Source organism: Protomyctophum bolini (assembly GCF_963924005.1).
Source record: "Protomyctophum bolini genome assembly, chromosome: 12".
In the NCBI taxonomy this organism is placed as follows: domain Eukaryota; kingdom Metazoa; phylum Chordata; class Actinopteri; order Myctophiformes; family Myctophidae; genus Protomyctophum; species Protomyctophum bolini.
Genome location: NC_137873.1, coordinates 22,420,994 through 22,439,417, shown reverse-complemented (window position 1 = coordinate 22,439,417; position 18,424 = coordinate 22,420,994). Strand labels below are relative to the sequence as shown.

The 18,424-nt window shown below is 42.3% G+C and overlaps 2 protein-coding genes across 4 annotated transcripts in view; one reads left to right on the top strand and one right to left on the bottom strand.

Moving 5' to 3' along the window:
* Window positions 1–4,731: 4,731 nt before the first annotated feature.
* On the bottom strand, window positions 4,732–12,553 carry LOC308326145 (cotranscriptional regulator ARB2A homolog; the record flags this gene model as incomplete). The annotated part of the gene is made up of 4 exons (XM_080778952.1): window positions 4,732–5,863; window positions 10,690–10,809; window positions 11,322–11,397; window positions 12,538–12,553. 4 exons carry the CDS (start codon window positions 12,551–12,553, stop codon window positions 4,732–4,734), a joined length of 1,344 nt encoding a protein of 447 aa, XP_080635078.1.
* A 3,574-nt stretch (window positions 12,554–16,127) lies between these two features.
* The window catches only part of st6galnac3 (ST6 (alpha-N-acetyl-neuraminyl-2,3-beta-galactosyl-1,3)-N-acetylgalactosaminide alpha-2,6-sialyltransferase 3), a 59,185-nt gene continuing 56,888 nt past the window's right edge, over window positions 16,128–18,424 (top strand). For 2 of the 3 annotated variants that reach the window (XM_080779212.1, XM_080779210.1), the window contains exon 1: window positions 16,233–16,387. In XM_080779212.1, coding sequence (XP_080635338.1) covers window positions 16,289–16,387 — 99 coding nt within the window. In that variant the 5' untranslated portion in view covers window positions 16,233–16,288. The other variant, XM_080779211.1, reaches the window with a different exon arrangement.

Below are 18,424 nucleotides of genomic sequence, written 5' to 3'. Positions count from 1 at the left end.
TTTTTCTTTTCTTTTTCTTTGTCAACAGGAGAGCACACATTTATTTCTTCCCCGGTATCTGGGCAGGGACATTGTTGGTTGTCAAGCTACTGTGAAACCCCACTGGCTCTCATTAGTTTAATCCTGGGAGGAAATGGAGAGATAGTGGGGGGAAGATACGGTCACATTTTGAGGTCAATGATGTACATACAGGTAGCCTACAGTCATTATTTGTGAGTTTAACAATATCTCACATATTGAAGTAAAATGGAGCTGGATCTTTGTTATACTAACCCTAGTTGGTGGAAATAAGGATCAGCCCTACATATTGAGACATGCAGAAGCTCAGAACAGAAGGACACAATAAATTACTCGCCAAGTGTCTCTGGGTCTGATGCAGCAAGTGCCCTGGCAGGAAAGAAAAATGTGAGAAAATAACCAGGGTTTGTTTACTTGGAGTTCATAATTCATCACAGCTCAGCACAGATACTTTTACTTACCTCATCTTCCTCTTGGAAGCTGCTTTCAAAAGTGGTGTAACCAGCGCTAGCCACTATGGATGGGTTGAAACGGTCAGGGCAACATACTGCATGCATCAGGGTGAAACCGGAGTATAATGTTGGCTATTGCGGCCAGTCAACCCATGATTAGTGCAACCTGCCTGGTACATCGCAACATTCTCATTCTCAACTCGTATGACCGCCCGGGTTGGTCAAGACGTCCCTGGCTATTGCAGTGAAAGCTAACTACTGTAACTATTGCATGTTATAGCCTATGACTAGATGTGACCAGTGTGCATCTGACCGAGTCTGACCAATAACTATGCTATAACTAATTAATCTCAAATGTTCCTATGGTTTTCCATGGCCTTTTTCCGATTTTTCCTCCACCCCCTTTCCTCTTTATCTCACTGACTGCATGTGGATTGTCTCTGCCTCTCTCTCCTCCACCACTTCAATCATCCCCTCCTCCACTTTTTTCTCCAACTTGCCATCGTCTCCCACACTTCTCTCATATAGCTCCAACGGGGTCATCCCTATGTTCCCAGGTTCTATATTCCCCACCCCTAAAAAATGTCTATGTTCCCCCGCTCAACCAAAAAACGTTCTATGTTACCAGTCAACCATAGGAGGTTGCTGTGGACAGTCCAGATGTTTCCATTTCGGCCCTATGCAATCAATTCATAGACTTGACATGAAGAATAACAAAATTCAGTATCATCATAGGAAAAACACAATGTACAGCGTTGGGGGGGGTGATCATTTGAAAGATGGATTATCACGCCTGTTTTAAAAGATGTAAGTGATTTGAGGGAGGGGTCAGGGCTTTCCTCGCTTTGGTGGCAGTGCTAAGGAGAATTTCACTTTTTCCCCACTTTTTTAAACTTCTCAACAGGAGACTATTTTTTGCGGCTTACGCCTTTAATTGGTTTTTTGAAGGGACAGACAGTAGGCTGACAGGAAACGGGAGAGAGATGGGGGAAGACATGCAGTAAAGGCCACACACTGCGCACTGCCCAGACGGTTACGCCACCGCCCAGGGCGAGACGTTTAGTTTTTAACTTGAGCATACTTTAAGTGGTTCCAACAAAGTTCTGCCAATGACCTAAATCACATTCACAATAATGAACAATATAGCCTGATAGGCTATTTATTGTGCCGTACGCGTATGTGTTAAATAACAATACAGGAATGGGGTCGGCATGAACAGAAAAAGTTCAGCAGGGAGGGTCAAAGATCGGCAGCATGTTTCTCTTCTCTATCAGAAAGGTTACGTTTTGCTTTTTCTTATAGGCCTATGTGTTAGAACACGTGGGCGGCACAGGTGACACGAGGTTAAGTGGCGCAATGCAATCAGTGTGCCACGTAACCTCCCGAGAATTTCACATACTGTATTTGTTTTGAAAGTGGGTGGTACCAGATCGTTGTTCTCACTCCCATATTGGTTCAGCGGACTATCGGCCTACACTACAAAAATCACATCTGTGTGAAGTATTACTCATGTTGCTATGATTAGATGATGTAATGGTGATGTAAAACAAACACGGACAAAACAAACATTAAACTCTCAGAATGAATTAGGGGATATTGATAATCAGCACAGGTGTGAAAAATGTTCCTAATCAGTAGCTGTTCCTTCACATAAAATACACTCTATATAGGCCTACTTATCCAATCTGTCTGACCAATGAATGGCTGGCCAGTGCCACCCAATCTCCCGTGACCCACCCGTGGGTACCCAGTCTTTGGGAAACTAGAGCAGCTAGTCTTTACCAGCAAGATGGCCTCCAGGGGAAAGGAATGGGGCTGCTCTTAGGTCACCCAAAGGGCAAGTTTCTGATAGTAATTTCTCCCCATTATGTTCTGTTGTGTGTGCTTAGAGATGTTATTAATAATTTGAATTATTCATTATAATATTTCCTGCATTTTTTGGTGAGAGGGGAACATAGAACCTTTTTTAGTTGTGTGGGGAACATAGGACCCTGGGAACACAGAACCTTTTTTGGGTAAGCGGGGAACATAGAACCTTTTTTGCAGGTGTAAGTGGGGAACTATTTTCTTCCTCTTGTCTTATCTCCATCTTCCGCCCCACCACCATCTCCTGTTCCTCCTCCACCCAGCTGCTTATAGTTCTCCTCTGGAGACAGGAAGAACATATTCATGGGCTCTGCAAGAGCTGCTATATATTTGCAGGTCATTTCTCTCCTCCTTCACCACCTCCTAGACCTCCTCCTTTTCCAAATGTTTCATACTTTTGAAATATTTTATAACTTAATACTGTATGTAATGTGTAATACTAATATAATTTCCTATAGGTGTCTTCCACCTTCTCATTTTTCACTCTCCCCTTGTTAGTGGGGCGCTAGCACCTCCTATATACAGCTTTTGTCCTCACACGTCTCAATATTTGCCATTGACAATGAAAAGAGAAATTAGGTAAAATGTCTGCCAAATATGACATAAATTTGTGGCAACAATCACATAAATTCAGTTGTTCATGAGATGATGTATGATTTAATGAATTGATCTATTTTCTTATTCCCCTGTCTCCTTATTCCTCTCCTACTCCTTCTGTTCCCTTACTAATACTATGTCCCATTCTCTGTATACTTTCCTCTGCTGCTCAGCCTCCACTGAGGAAGTCCAATCCTGGGAAGCTGTTGATGAATAATCTGTTTACAAACAATTCCACGATGGCCAGGTCTTCATAACCCTTAGGCCTGACTCACGTGCACAACAGATTGATGTATGCTTGTTGTATGAGACTTATTGACTGATGCAAGCTCTCAATGAATTTCCAATGGGAGTCACATGGTTTGACACAACATTGTTGTTGTATGAGGGGTAGGGGGGGCAGTCGAAACACAGCCGAAAGCCATACAACAAAAATGTTGTGTCAAACCATGTGACTTCCATTGGAAATGCATTGACACTTACCCTTTGTTTACATCTAGCATGCATCTAGCATGCATCAATGTTGTATTCTAGATCGAAAGGTGTGAGTGAAGCCTAGGACTCATCTAGCATACTCGATCTAGCATACAACATTGATGCATGCTTCATATATGAAAGGGTTTGTTTACATCTTGCCCCAATGCATTTCCAATGGAAGTCACATGGGTTGACACAACATTTCCTAATAATTTGAACTCTGTGCCAGCCAGTCCCTTCAGTTTTGACAGTGACCGTGTTGTTTCCATCCAATACATAACTTAATATGTCATGTCACAATGTCTGTATGATATCCTGCTCTGTGCCGATATCAGGTTTGGGACGCCCCAGTAGAGCGCGCCGCGGCACACACACACACACACACACACACACACACACACACACACACACACACACACACACACTGTGTGTGTGTGTGGGAGTACAATACAGTATACAGCACAGCACCACTCACTTCAGATGGGTCTGATTTGTGTGTAGGAAATATTTCATACCACTTGAATGCAAATAAAACACATTTTGTTCATGAACAGCTAAACTCTGAAATAGGGATGACTAAGTAAATTTGGATTAAGGGAAATCTACCTTTGGGCTAGGCCGTCCTATGACCAGCTTTTTTATATGTTTATGAGGCCAACGTCTGGCTATCAGAAATGATTATGATGTCATGTGGCAGCCAAGTCTATGGACTTTCAATGTTTGGGGGAAAAACAATCACACCCGTGTGAAGTGAGGGGCGCTTATCATCATACATCATCATCTCATTCTGGCAAATCATTTGCGTCCTCACCTTCATCACCAGTTTTAGTGTTAAACACACAAAATTGTCCATTCATTGTCAATGGCATTTAATGTTTGTGTAGTAGAAATTTGGTGTGTTAGCACATACACCAAAAGCTGGACATAGGGGGGGGGCTGTAATGTCCCTCAATTGTTTCTAAAGGTTTGGACATGCAAGGTGTCCACCCAACAGCAACGATATCGTGAACGCAAGATCCAATCCTATGAACCCTATGGCAGACCCTACATAAACATGTTCCCCCGCAGCTTATTCGAGCCTCTCCGAGGAGAGCACCTTTCTAGCTTGTATACAAGATGATGTCTGGCCGCCTAAGTATGTCTATTTTAATCTGTATTGATCAGGGGGAGACCCACTGCTGAATGGGTAGGGTGTGTATGTGGTTTCTTGCGGATTTTTCCTGCATGTCACTCCCAGTCTCTCCCAGTTTCCTGTCTCGCTGACGCTGTGAAATATTAAAAAATAAATAAAAATCACATCAACTCTCTGCTCTTCCCATCCTCATCTCCTCCCGTCCTCCTTCCGCGGAGCCTTGTTGAAGAACCTGAAGATAGACTGGAAGCTCCTCCAGGAGGTCAACTCGTGCTCGTCTGTACCTGCAGAGACGCAGGGGCAGTCTGGCCACTTGGTTCTCATGCGGGTGTCCAAAGGCTCCTCGCTCCTCACCCAGTTACGACAGTGCTCCTGCATCCAGTTCTGTACACCTTGGCTGGGCTTCTGAAGCCAGATGTTGTGCACTGAGTCTGTAAAGGCGACGGCAACCACTCTGCTCTTCAACTCGGTCTCCCTCCGTTTCATCAGATCAACTAAAGATAACCCTCCATAGCTGTGGGCCACGATGAAGACATCCTTAGCTTGGGCTCTGGACACAAAGTTATCCCACACGTACAGGACGTGTTCCTGTGAAGAGCTGTTCTCCCGTATCTGGATCTGCTTCGTCTCCCTCTCCTTATCCGAGTTGCAGTGTTGCTTGTCGAATGCCTTGTCACGCTTCTCAGCTTGGCCATCCGAGGGCTCGGACTGGGACAAGGGCAGCAGAGAGGACGGGGTCGGCATGTCCACCTCCACAGAGTTTTCGTTGGGGTTGAGGACCATCACGCCGTAGCCCTCCTCCATGGCCCTGGCGATGAAAGGGATTTGTGTTCCTGAGTCCAGGTCCTCATTGATGATGAGCCTGCGGGCCCACTGGCCAGCCCTCACCACCCCGCTGCCCTGGATCAGAACCAGCAACTTGGATGGGTTGGTCAGGGCGTCTGGGCTCAGGAAAATGAAACTGCTGGGTTCGTTCTCTGTGGCATCCACTGGCACCATCACTCTGTTCGTGTTGCACTTCTTCTCTAGCAGCTCAAACACATGCTGGTTGAGGACTTCTCCCAGCGCTTCGTAGCGTTTCTGGTTCCAGTTACGGTCATCCTCTCTGACCTTAAACACAAATGCCTCTCCTGTCTCCACATGTCTCAACTGGCCCTGTTCATTAAAGGCGTAGCCGAACCCCTCCAGAGTCTTGGGAAAACTAAGAGGAGGTTCATCGTTTGTCTGTTTGTCCATGCCTAACCGTAGATCAGTTTCCTCTCTATCCTCTGGGTTGACCAGCTCGCCCGTATTTATGGTACAGGACACAAAAACCTTCAGACTCAATATGAGTCAGGAACAGTACACATCACTGTTTATATGCTGCAGTGACATCACTTCAGTGCCAGAAGACACATTAAACAACCATAGAAAAATCACACTCATGTAAAGTGAGGGGCTCTCTTATCATCATAAATCATGTTCCGTGCTCAGCCAATCAAATCATCACATTCATCAACACATGAAGCTGTTTCTTGTTGGCACCACATGTTGGAGGGAAAGGGAAAAACGGCATATCCACACCCACATAATGTGTGTGGTGGAAAACACTTTTCTATGAAATTGTCAATGTTTTATCAATCTGGGAACCATTCTGTCTTGAGAAATGAATTTTTCATTGATGACATGGATCATTAGAACTGGTGAAATATATCTGTCTGTGTTGATCAAACAGATCGTTTTTTGTTCTTTTAAAAAAAACATGTCACATTATGTGCAGTAGGCTAGTTACATTATGTGCAGTAGGCTAGTTAATAGGTAAGTAATATCACACCTGTGTGACTGTGAAGTCAGTGGCGCTCTTATCATACATCTTCATGGTGTAAAACAAAAATCACACCTGTGTGAAGTGAGGGGCGCTAATATATTAAAGTCTAACTTATCTTGATTAGGTAATTGTAATGGTGATGTAAAAGAAACGGTGCCAACACAAACATTAAACGCCATTAACAATAAAGAGACAATATGACGTAATGAGGCACATTATGGCGTACATTGTCCCTTCATTGTCAATGGCGTTTACAAAACAAACATTGAACTAAAGACGTTTAAACATTAAATCTGTGTGCGTGCGCCCCTCAAAAAAATATGAAAATAAATATCTATTTTTTTATTAACGAATTACTCTAGTTGAAATCATTTTTTAACAAACATTGTTTTTCAACCATCATGCAAGTTTAAAAAAAAGTAGTGTATAATGTATATAAAAAAGAAAACATAGACATTGTCAATGGCATTTAATGTTTGTTAGGACAAAATACTGTAGCCGATTTGCTCGTCTACATATACGACGTAAATTCTCCATTTATTGTCAATGGCATTTAGTGTTTGTGTTAGGACAAAAACCTATACTATAGCTGAATATAGGTGGGGTTAAAGGAACATCACTAATGTATTTACTGCACTTATTCTGAAGATAGGCTACTGTCAGCTAGCTTGCAAGCTTAGAATAACTTCTCTAAGTGGACCCATAACGTGTCAGGAAAATGCCCATAAATGGAGATATGGATATGTCATCAAAAAGCCGATGTCATCAAACCAGATACCCATGCAGGGAGATATAGGCATACAGTATAATGGAGATTCAGTTGACCAGAACCACCTATCTGACCGATATACCCATACTGTATGGGCATGCCCGTATATGGGCTTTCCGAACTCGTTCTGAAAGCCTGGGCGGCTAGACTTGTAAAGATGATAATTATGTAAGATCTTAAATGGGTTTACACACAGTTTAGCACATGACATGGTCATATTAACTAGCCAGTCATACAGTATAAAGATAAAGAAATATGTATTGTCCATTCAATTTACATGAAATGGAAATTTGTCTTTGGCACACCGGCAGTCAGTTACAACAATAAAACATTACATAAAATACACAGATGCATTTTAAAATACTATATAAAATGCATTCACATAAACACAGCAACAGTGGTCATGAACAGTGGGGATTAGGTGAACTATTTAAACATTTTCTTATTTAAAATGTCCACAGCAGTTGGCACAAACGAAGTTTTGTAACCCTTCTTTTTAGCTAGTTTTGCCCTAAGCCTCCTGCCCCATGGCAACAAGTCAAATTCAGAGCGAAGAGGGTGGGTAGAATCATTGTAAATCTGAATTGCTTTTTTGGTTATAAAGCGGTTGTTTGTCTCCAATGATCTTACTTGCCTGGTTGACTATGGGTGAGTTTGTTTTTATCTCTAACTGAGAGATTCCCAAACCAGGACACGATGTTAAAAGTGAAAACGCTCTCAGTCAGTGATCTATAGACCATGGTCAGGGTTTTTGCCTTAGTGACATTAGCTAATGACCAAACCAGGTGGCAATACGGTCGATGTGCTGGGAGTAAGAGGGACTGGAAACGCCCTGCAGGCAGGCAACCAAGGCCATGTCATCAGCATACTTTATGAGAGAGAACTATTTGTTGTTGAATTTCAACTCATTTGTGTATAGGGAAAATATAGGGATAAAACTCACCCCTGTGGAACACCAGTATTTAGGACAAGGCAGTCAGACAGAGTGTTATTAATACAGATTTGTTGGGGTCTCTCTCTCAGAAACCCCCTAAACCTAATCCACAAAATGAGATTACTACTGACGTTCAGGTCACACAGGCCTTTTAGGAGGACTGTTGGACTGTATTATAAGCAGAGGAGAAGTCCATAAATATATGTATTTACATCATTCCATTATGTCCCCCTTTCTTCTGCCCATTAATCTTATTTGATTGATTTGATTGAGGAAAGCATCTCTGAGGGATTACACGAGAATAAATACCTGAAATGAGGCCTTTTAGATTGGGAGGAGTTTGGAGGATATTTTCAAATAGCTGGGGGAATTTTGAATCAATTAAATGATTTGACTGATGAAGGTAGAATATTTGAGAAGGATAAGGTTCTAGACATATTTGTCAATAATTCCATGAAGTGAAAGTATTGCCAGATTAGAGAAAGCATAGAATGGAATTGTCACAAATTTGAAATGGTGACCAAAGTTCTATTGACAACAGGTTTAGAGGTGCAGAGAGTGGGAGGTGATGATAAAAGGTGTGATTGATTTTCAATTTTGCACCAGCTTGGTTTTGGTATTTGGACACAGTATAGGATTTTCTGATTATTGGCCACCCAGTATACAGCACATGTGGTAGAGCCAGTCTGCCCTGGATGGCACCTACAGCATGCTGCTGCAGGATGGGACCTACAGCATGCTGCTGCAGATGGGAGTTATTTTTGTACTCTGGTGACTGTTAACTGGATTGTCACACACCACCCACCCAGCCTGCACACACACACACACACACACACACACACACACACACACACACACACACACACACACACACACACACACACACACACACACACACACACTACCAGTCTGCCAGACATCACCTAATTACATCACCTAATCAACCAAATCAACATGAGTTAGACTTTAATATATTAGCAGATTGCAGCAAGCTCACACACAGTAGTCATGTTGACCGAGAATCCTGTACCTAGGGGAGCGTTGCTGCATGGAAACAGCCATCTCATCCACATCCATCCCCTGCCCATATTACACTATTATTATACGAAAGAGATGTTACTAATCTATTATACAAAAAAGTCATAGGCCTACTATATGTTTTTACATTACAAAAATGTTATACTATTATACGAAAACATTTTCATGGGGTGATTAATATCATACTATTATGAAAATAGTCAATTCCTTCTACAGTGAGTGATTAAAGAAGATTGTGTGCAAGGTTTTTGTACTTTCTATTACATTATTCTAAAGTAACGTTTTGTGTCAAATTATAGTAGAAATGAAATCCCTGCGGACTGAGCCAAAGTTCCACAGCATATCCTCTGAACTCATGTCTGCTGGCGGCCGCAAGCCGCTCCAGTCAGGTGTGGGAGTCATTATCTCAGTGGTTCATTGGTGGAGTTTGCTAAGAATAGCCCAGGGTTCCAGAGTCTCAGCCAGAATGGCCAGAGCCTGATGACATGGCCCTTTTCATGTGTGTTGTCATGTTGGTTTCATCTAAGACAGACAGGCACGCTTAAAATTAATCTTAAAATTAAGACCTAAAGTAAACCCAAAGTAAATATTGATTAAAGAGGTAAGAGACACAATGAATAGAGACATACTGTACATTATGATGAGTGGGGAAAAGGGAGGAGTTAACTTTAACATACAGTATTTTAGTAGTAGCTGCCTTAATAGTAAACTTAGTAACTGCTGCCTTAAGCGCCTTTTGAAAGCAGACACAGATAAGATTTATCATAGTGTTGTCAATCTAATTCCATATCTGTGGGCTTCTGCAAACAAGTAAATACGTTGTTGCAAAAGCACATGGTGTGCTGGTTGAACTGAATTTGATGGTAGGCTTACTACTGTGAATAGTGATGTTATGGAACAACATTATCCAAAAGCATGTTTTCCCTAACTAAGTGTATACTTGTGAAGTGTCCCTCTATTGTAGTGCCCTACTTCTGTGACCCCACTCATACTACTACTGCTGCTGCTACTACTACCATAATAACCCATGCTCACAGCACATACTAAGGGCACCTCTCAGTGTGTAGTTATATCTTTTAATTTATTTAGCCTACTATTAATTCAATTATTGAATTATGATTATCTATTTTGTCTTGTTTCTTCAATGCAAATACAAACACGTACAAATCAAAACCACGTTAACAAGGCAACAAAAATCACAGAGAGGTGATATCACACATAATAAACAGCATTCAAAACAAACAATAACAGACAGGACCAGGTTATAAAAATAACTAAATAAATACTGAGCTTCTCTGCTCTGTAGTTGAGGAGCAGGGAATCTCACTAGGCTACTAGAACTTTCCGAAGTCTTTAGGCCCTAAATGTTATATCATATTGATAGTGTCTTCTGTCTACACTGGGCCTCTGCTATCCTGTCTGCATGCACCACCTTGCAAAGAAGTGTCCGTAAGCCTTTTGATGAATTCATTTACTTGTTCTCTTAAAGCTCTTTGTCTCTGCCTCTCCTTTTCAATAGGTGCCATAGGCCTATTGTGTTCCAGAACAAGGTTTTTGAGGCCCTCTTGAATTGCAGTTTTAGACAGTTTTTTCACGCACCTGTTCAGGCTGCCATCTTTTGCATATACTCCTGATTTACAATCAAACGATTTCCATCTCATCGCCGGGTCAGTTGTCACTCCTGGCAATTCAGCATCAATCCTCTCCTTCGACACCAACCTACCAGAGATAATAGAAGGCAGGGAGTTGTTCATGTCTGTATGTGACCGGTCCAGACCTTTTGAAGAGTAGCCATCTTGAAGAGCATTGCATGTCCCTTTCCACACATCAGATGATTGACAAGGAGGAAGCGGCAGCAATGATGCGCATATGTCTCGACCATTCTTTCTTCCCCTATGGGTGTCAATCAGCAATAATTCCAGTGTCTTTCCTTCCAAACCTGGCAAGTCCTGCTTATCAGACAACTTTTCAAATTTTGGAATGGAAGTTGTGCAATTCTCAGCCGAGGAGGAGTGCAGTCTTAGATTCAGGGACTGCTGCATTTGGTGAGAATATCCACTAGTCTCCTCTACATGCCTTAACCTCCTCTTCACATTTCGCATTTCCTCGTTGATCAGAAACAGATAACGATAGTGATCCTTCTCCATTCTTGTCTGTTCAAGGGCATAATGTTTCTTTTTGGTCATTTTTTCCATATTTGAGACTGTTTTCTTTATGCTGGTGCAGCTCACGTTAACACCTCAGTAGCTTCTGAGTCCCCTAATAAGCCTCCACTTGTTCCCTTCAACCGCTGTGCCTCTGGGCTGGCTGTTGAGCACCATGGCAATGAGAGATACATGAGTACCTGAGGGAGTTTAAGTAAGGTCTGTGGTCTTTTATTTTTTTACTACGCAATACACTGTGCACTGAGTACTATTGTTGATGAGCCCATGTTGAAACTGAATTGTCCAGATTATTCTCTATCAAAGCATTAATCCCCTCTCTTTGAATTTGAATTATTTTATTTGGATCTGCACAAGAGGCGCAATACAATAGACTGATCAGAATTAGGTTACATTATATGGTCCAACCAAATATAACTGCTGCACATGCTTTGTTTTTTTTTAATATATATTTTTTATCCCACGATTTTGTAACCCATTTTTCACCCCTGTGCCAATCATCTACTGTGATCCTGGGCTCTACACACCCTCCGCCAACCTGGGGAGAGCAACGGACTTAACTCATGCTCCCTTCATGCCTGAGTGTCCAAGTTGCTCCTTTACACCTGACAGGGGGGAGTTTCCCTGGTTGGACGTAGCGCGTGGAAGGAACACGTTATTCCAACCAGTTCCTTTCCCCTCCATCAGGCGCCCCGGCTGGCCAGGGGGAGGCAGTTTAGAGACCAGGATTACTGCATGTTTTTGATTACTGCACATGCTTAACACATAGAGGAAAAAAAGATAGCACATTGATGACATACTATTGTCATCACGCACGCACACATGCACACACACACACACACACACACACACACACACACGCACCAACGCATGCGCATGAAAGATTTTATTTTCCTGCAGTTGACTAGGCTAATCTATCTATATCTGTACATTTGTACATACTGTAATGTGAAATGTACCTGTCCTAACTATTAGGAGCAGTGGGCAATATTAATACAGCACCTGGGGAGCATTTAGGGATTAATTGTCTTGCTCTGGGACAAGACAGGGCAAACACCAATACTAAAAAGGTAAGCAGGTCAGCATGCACATACTGTAACATGCATGTCTATTTGTGATAGGAAATTGGGGCACTCAGAGGAAACTCACATTAACATTGGCAGAACATGCATACTTAGACCTACCTATTCAACCCCCAGTGGGATTCGGCCACAGGAGCTTCTTGCTGTGCCCAGTCCACTTGATGGGTAGATATAATATATATAATCAGGCTATAATCACATACCTTCACTTGAAGACATGTACAGTTTTAATAGCTACTGTTTTTATGGGTTTTACGTATGTGCAACTACATAAGTAGCATTAGTATTTTGGGTGAATGTGGGTGGCACAGGATTGTTTTTTTTACATGGTGCAACTATAATAACTTGGGATTAAGTTCAGTGAACCTTGCAACAGTGCTGCTACCAAGCCAAATAATGTATCTTTAATATGTTTGACATATAAATACAGTCTTTGATGGAACTGTAAAGCATCAGAACTCCAATTATCTCGTTTTTTTATAGTTGAATTGTTCTCTGTCTATTCCCGTCTCCAAATCTATACACTGTTTCCTGCAAAATGATTCTGCCGGTCTTTGTAAAGGGATGATTCGCAGACATCGCCTGGGAACATCCGCCTGTGACATTGTGTGTATGTCTGTCAGTAGAGGGAGAGGGTTTCAGAAGATGAGAGGGCCCATCATTCAACCTTCCTCTCACTAATGTCTGGGAACCAGACCCACACGGACCAGCACTCTCATTGAACAAGGTGTTCAATGAGAAGTGAGAAGTGAATGTAAATCGCTCTGGATTAAGAGCGTCTGCTAAATGCCTAAATTGTAAATTGTAAATTGTAATGAGCCACAATTTTGTGTATGCTTGTACAACATCTCTAAAAACGGGAAAGTGAGAGCTCAAATGCAGTACAGTTTTTGGTTGTTTTACAATTGTTATGTTTTACATTAATTAACAATAGCTAAATCTGAAAATGAAGTAACGAATGTTGTTTCATAAGTGTGGGCCTGCTTTCCTTCAGTTTCTTGCCTGCATGTAATAATAGGAATCCAAGTGTTGAACTTGAACTTGATTGTTTACAGTCACAATGGCCTCATGTAAAGCTCTATGGAAACAGATTTGACTGTCTATTGTCCATCACATTTGTGCCAGTCTGTCTTGTCTGCCTGCCTGCCTGTCTGTCTGTTTCAATTTAAAAACAATACATATTTTTCAGTCAATATCATCTTAATTCTATTTGTAAAGTACATGCTGTAAAATTGCTGTCACATATTTCCTTGTAGATCTTAAGTGATCTTCCCATAATATGCTTTAATATTGCGCAAAACTTTACAAGAGACAGGTGGCGCATCTTCAATTGATGTTAATCTCATTTTTGGAAGGGAACTCCACTAATGCTTCTAAATCCAGGGTGAAAGGATGGCTCCCTGGTGGCCCAGATGGCTGACTTGTTTGTCATGAGTTCTGGTAAGATGAACCCTCTATGAGAGAGTGATCTGAGACAGATGAGTGGAAAAAGGCCTGTTTTTTTATCTCAGAGGCATAGTGTTACCTTTAGTATCAGCATTTCTGTGCACGAAGGTGATAGCTTATCGCATCTTAGAAGGTGTCAGAGTACCATCCACAGCCTCTTAATGATTCAATGGATATTTCAAATGCATGGCTGACCTTAATTTCCTTTTACTCTTTGTGTATGCAGTTCTTTGTGTATGCACTTCCAAGAACGTAGTCAGAACTATAGACTTGAAACTGCACTGTTCACTTGCTGCCCACTGCTCCTGACAGTTAGGATTTATTAAATTCATGAGAAAATGTAATGTAGACAAATTAAATGACAAAGTCTAGGTGCAGTGGTATATGCAAATCTACTTGGCCACTGAAATGTTTCCTTCCCCAAACTGGGTAGGATATTTAATTATGGAATGGGCAGAGCTGTAGACTTGAAACTTGGACTCGGGTCAAGGGTCTCTCATCCGATGTCTCGCTGGCACGACCAGGGGAGCACGTAGGTTGCTGGAATGTAACACCTAGACATGCAAAGTCTGTGACTGTGACAGTATCCCCCCTCTAGGGACGGCTCTTGACGTCCCACAATGTCAAAGAAGAGGAACGTAAGAGAGGGGACCAGAACTGTAGAGAGGGGACCATAGCTTGAGTGTGCTGGTGCTGAAACCCCCCAGAGCTTTCTTCCGCTGCTGGATCAGGAACAGGGCACAGGGCACAGGGAGTTGGTCCAAAAGGCAGAGAAAGGGGCTTGAAAACCCCCAGAGCTTGCTTCCACTGCCAGGACAGGAACAGGGCAGAGGGAGCTGGTCCAAAAGGCAGGGAAAGGGACATAGAACCTGGAGCTGAAGAGGTGTTGGACAGTCAGCTCTTCCACAACCAGAACCTCTGAGGAGTGAGGTCGGAGCATCACAACCAGGACATCGGCATCCAGTAGCTGGAGCTTCAGATGTCGACTCAATTCGAAACCCCAATACCTCACCAGGTCTGGACAAGCTGTGGCCAGGGTGCTGTCCGCTGGGTCCAGTCTGGTCGAGTCATTCTGTCATGGTATGCAGAAAGTTGAACCCAAAAGCAGAGCCAAACACAGGAACCAAGTTAAGGTATTTATTCACAATAAGTGAATGGGAAGGTAGCATAAAACAAACATGGAGGCGGATGAACAGGAGAGCTGGGTTCTGGAGGAGAGGAGAATAGAGCTTGAGTTGCAGGAAACACACAGGAGCAAAACACTAGGAATACTAGTAGGAACTAATACTTGGAATACTACTAAACTATAACTTCACTACTAGGACGTAAACACTGGTTTAGAGACAAGCTACTACCATGAAAGGTTGTACAATGATCTGGCGATGAGTGGAGTTGAAGACCAGGGTTTAAATACTTTCTGATAGGTGTGACTGGCGCCTCAGGGCTGAAGAGTTGATGGCTGGCAGGTGTGTCAATTGAGTGCGATGAGGTGACCACAGACAGGTGTGCCAAGGCTGGAAGCTGGGAGGAAAGCCGACGCTCACACACAGCCACAGTATGGCAACACAGAGCCACATATTGTGACACCAGGAGCACTAAAATTAGATCATTCAAAACCTTTAGGAGAGCCATCTCGGTGCTGTAGCCTGCAGGTTTAAATCCTGACTGGAATTTTTCGTGGAGGTTATGGGTGACTACCATGCCGGCAATGGACCCTACTGAACCGCCTATGCACTGGGGTCCATGAGCCTGAGGAGACTGCCGAACATACAATTACCACCTTTACAGACCACCCTCAGAAGCTGGCTTCTACGATGCTTTTGACCAGAGCAATTTGTTGAAATAGGCTGTCCAGCCATGCTGAAATGAGCATGACAGCACACCTAGCCGTGAATAGAAGATTTGAGAACGGATTAATCACATTTAGAAATATCATTAGTTGTGCTGATTAGTGATTAGACAGGTTTGTCAGAGCAGCAGCATTATTGGCTTACTTGGAGAGCCAAATATTTTCTGAGGTGGTAGGCTACTACAGTATGAAAAGGTTGGGAAGCAATGATCTAAACTTCTAAACCTAAAGCACCAGTATCTCACTCCAAAAATTGCTGATCTAGGCTACAAGCTGACATTATGCTTCCTGCTGTAGGAAGCTTGTAGATCTGTAGATTTTCAGTTCAAGACACAACAAAAACAAAATATTAATCTATCTGACACTGCTTTCTCCTGTCGACTGTGCAGGAACGTCCTCCTCGGCGACACCGTCGTACCATGGAATATATAGTTTTACTGTTCAGCAAAAGAGTCGAGGACGAGGAATGAGAATCAGACGTGGTCACATGACGCAGGAGGAGGCGGCGCTGCGTGCCCGCCGGCCAGTGGCGGTGTGAGCGTCAGTCCAAGCAGCTCCATGGAGAACGCCAAGAGAACACGAATAACGGTACGCTACAATATTTATGGAGATGATCTCCGCTCGTAACCACACAGCATCTGCGCTGCGTGCATAAATACATGCACTCCCAAACACAGATTATGGTGTTTATTTCGGCTCGCGAAAACAAGCGGTCCACCATTGTCTGCATAGAATTTAGAATGGCCTGGATGTGGAAGGTAAGTGGTTGTTTCTCACATACATACATACTGTGCACAATAAGGAGCAGACGATCTCCCCACGTTAGTATGCATTTGACCAGATGTGACATTATACGCTGATGGCTCTGTGATACTATAGCCTAAGTTGATAATAATCACCCATATTGATGTTTTTCCAGCAACGTGCCTTTTTGCTTTTACAGCTGTCTGGCAAACCATTTCGCAATTCGCTATTGTAAGCATCTACTGTATATAAACGGAGAATCAGGCCTTGGGTGTTTATAACAATGTGTTATATTTGCATTCTAACCATGTCTGCACTCATGTTTCTCAGTAAGCCGCTGCGGCAAGCCACACTCAAATCCCACTGTCAATATTCAGTTAAGTAATTTCATGACAGAGTTTAAGTTTCTCTCAATACAATAGAAAGTGTTAATGAGGGCAAAATCACTAAAGTTTCTGGCAGATAGGCTACATGCGCAAACTAACACACAGAAGAAGTGTATAGGCTACATGATGTTACAGTATTTTTTTACAACCACCTAGCTGGTAGGCTACATATAATTTACTTTCACAACTTGTTATGTGTCCCTCTTGCTCAGCCTCATATAATTGCAAAGAATGTGATGATCAGCCTAAGCCATGTCCTTGGGGATGCCAAATCTATTGGCATCATGGCATACATGTCACCCCAAATCTGCCCTGGGGCCTCTTGGTTCTACAATGTATGTATAATGGCTCAGTTGACTAGAAAGAGTCCACTTAAACCAGTGGTTTTCAACCTTTTTCATGTCAAGGCCCTCCATTTGATGAATAGCCTCTCAGACCCAAACTAAAAAATATTTTGATTATCGTTGGATAAGGTTTTGCCCACAATTTCATGGTTTATTGATGTGGCACTGGTACCATAGGAAAGTTATCAGGCAAACGATCAAAATAACAATTCTTCTACATTCTCTAATTGTGTAGACTTCTTGAAAAATAAGTTATGCAGACGTTTAAAAATAATTGAACTCTTGATAGTGTAAAATGAAACCAAATGGACAGTTACACAGTCCCACGTAAATACCCATTATTAACCGATTCATTTAAAAAAAACTTTTCAGAGTTTTCCTATGGCTTGGGAACGTTTTTACATGGTCTTCTTCAATGAAGTGGAATTTCAATTTGAATAATTTGAAGGGTACACAAGCTGATTTTGCAGATGATGTCTATTGTCTATACTCTTTTAAAAGGACAACTTAATATTCCTGTCATTATCCATCTATTTGAGTTAATAACTTTTTACTTACTTACTTACTTACTTACGCCTATAGCCCAACTTAGGGCATAGGCCACGAACAAGAGCTCTCCAGACATCACGGTCCTGGGCCATAACTTTTTGCTACCCACAAATTGCAGTTACAAATAGGCTACATACGTACAGTGCAGCTGTATAATATAATGTCTCATGACATTGCAGCTCTGTTAAGGCTGCTAGTAGGCTACGACTTGGATGTACTTGGAAGTATTTTCATCAGAATTATATGTGATTATTGTCAATTAAAGTGGGCTTTCCATGGAATTAAATTAAAGTAAGTAAAATACAAAGGCTTCAGTTAATGTGAAAACTTAAAGGATACTGTGCGCTAACTGTGTCTCTAATATAAATCGCAGCCCATTGCCAGTGTTTGTCTGTCTGTCTGTCTGTCTGTCTGTCTGTCTGTCTGTCTGTCTGTCTGTCTGTCTGTCTGTCTTTTTTTGTAATTTAATTAGTGAGAAAAATCCAGAGAGAGAGAGAGAGAGATCTGACATGCAGAGGTCCTCTCTTTGTTCGCCTGTGTTTTAATTGGTGTGAGTTCATCCGTGAAGAGCTGTGTTTGAGCTTGGAAAGGCCTCCGTTTCCATCCATCATTGCTATTCAGAATGGGTTTTCCATCATGTTTAATCTGGGAATGGCGGCACTGGTATTAACTTATGGTTGCACTCTGCTAAATCCTATGGGCCGCCCATTATGAGTTAAAATAGCTGGCACTCAGGAGTTTGCTGTGCATATGGCATAACAAGGCTATATTT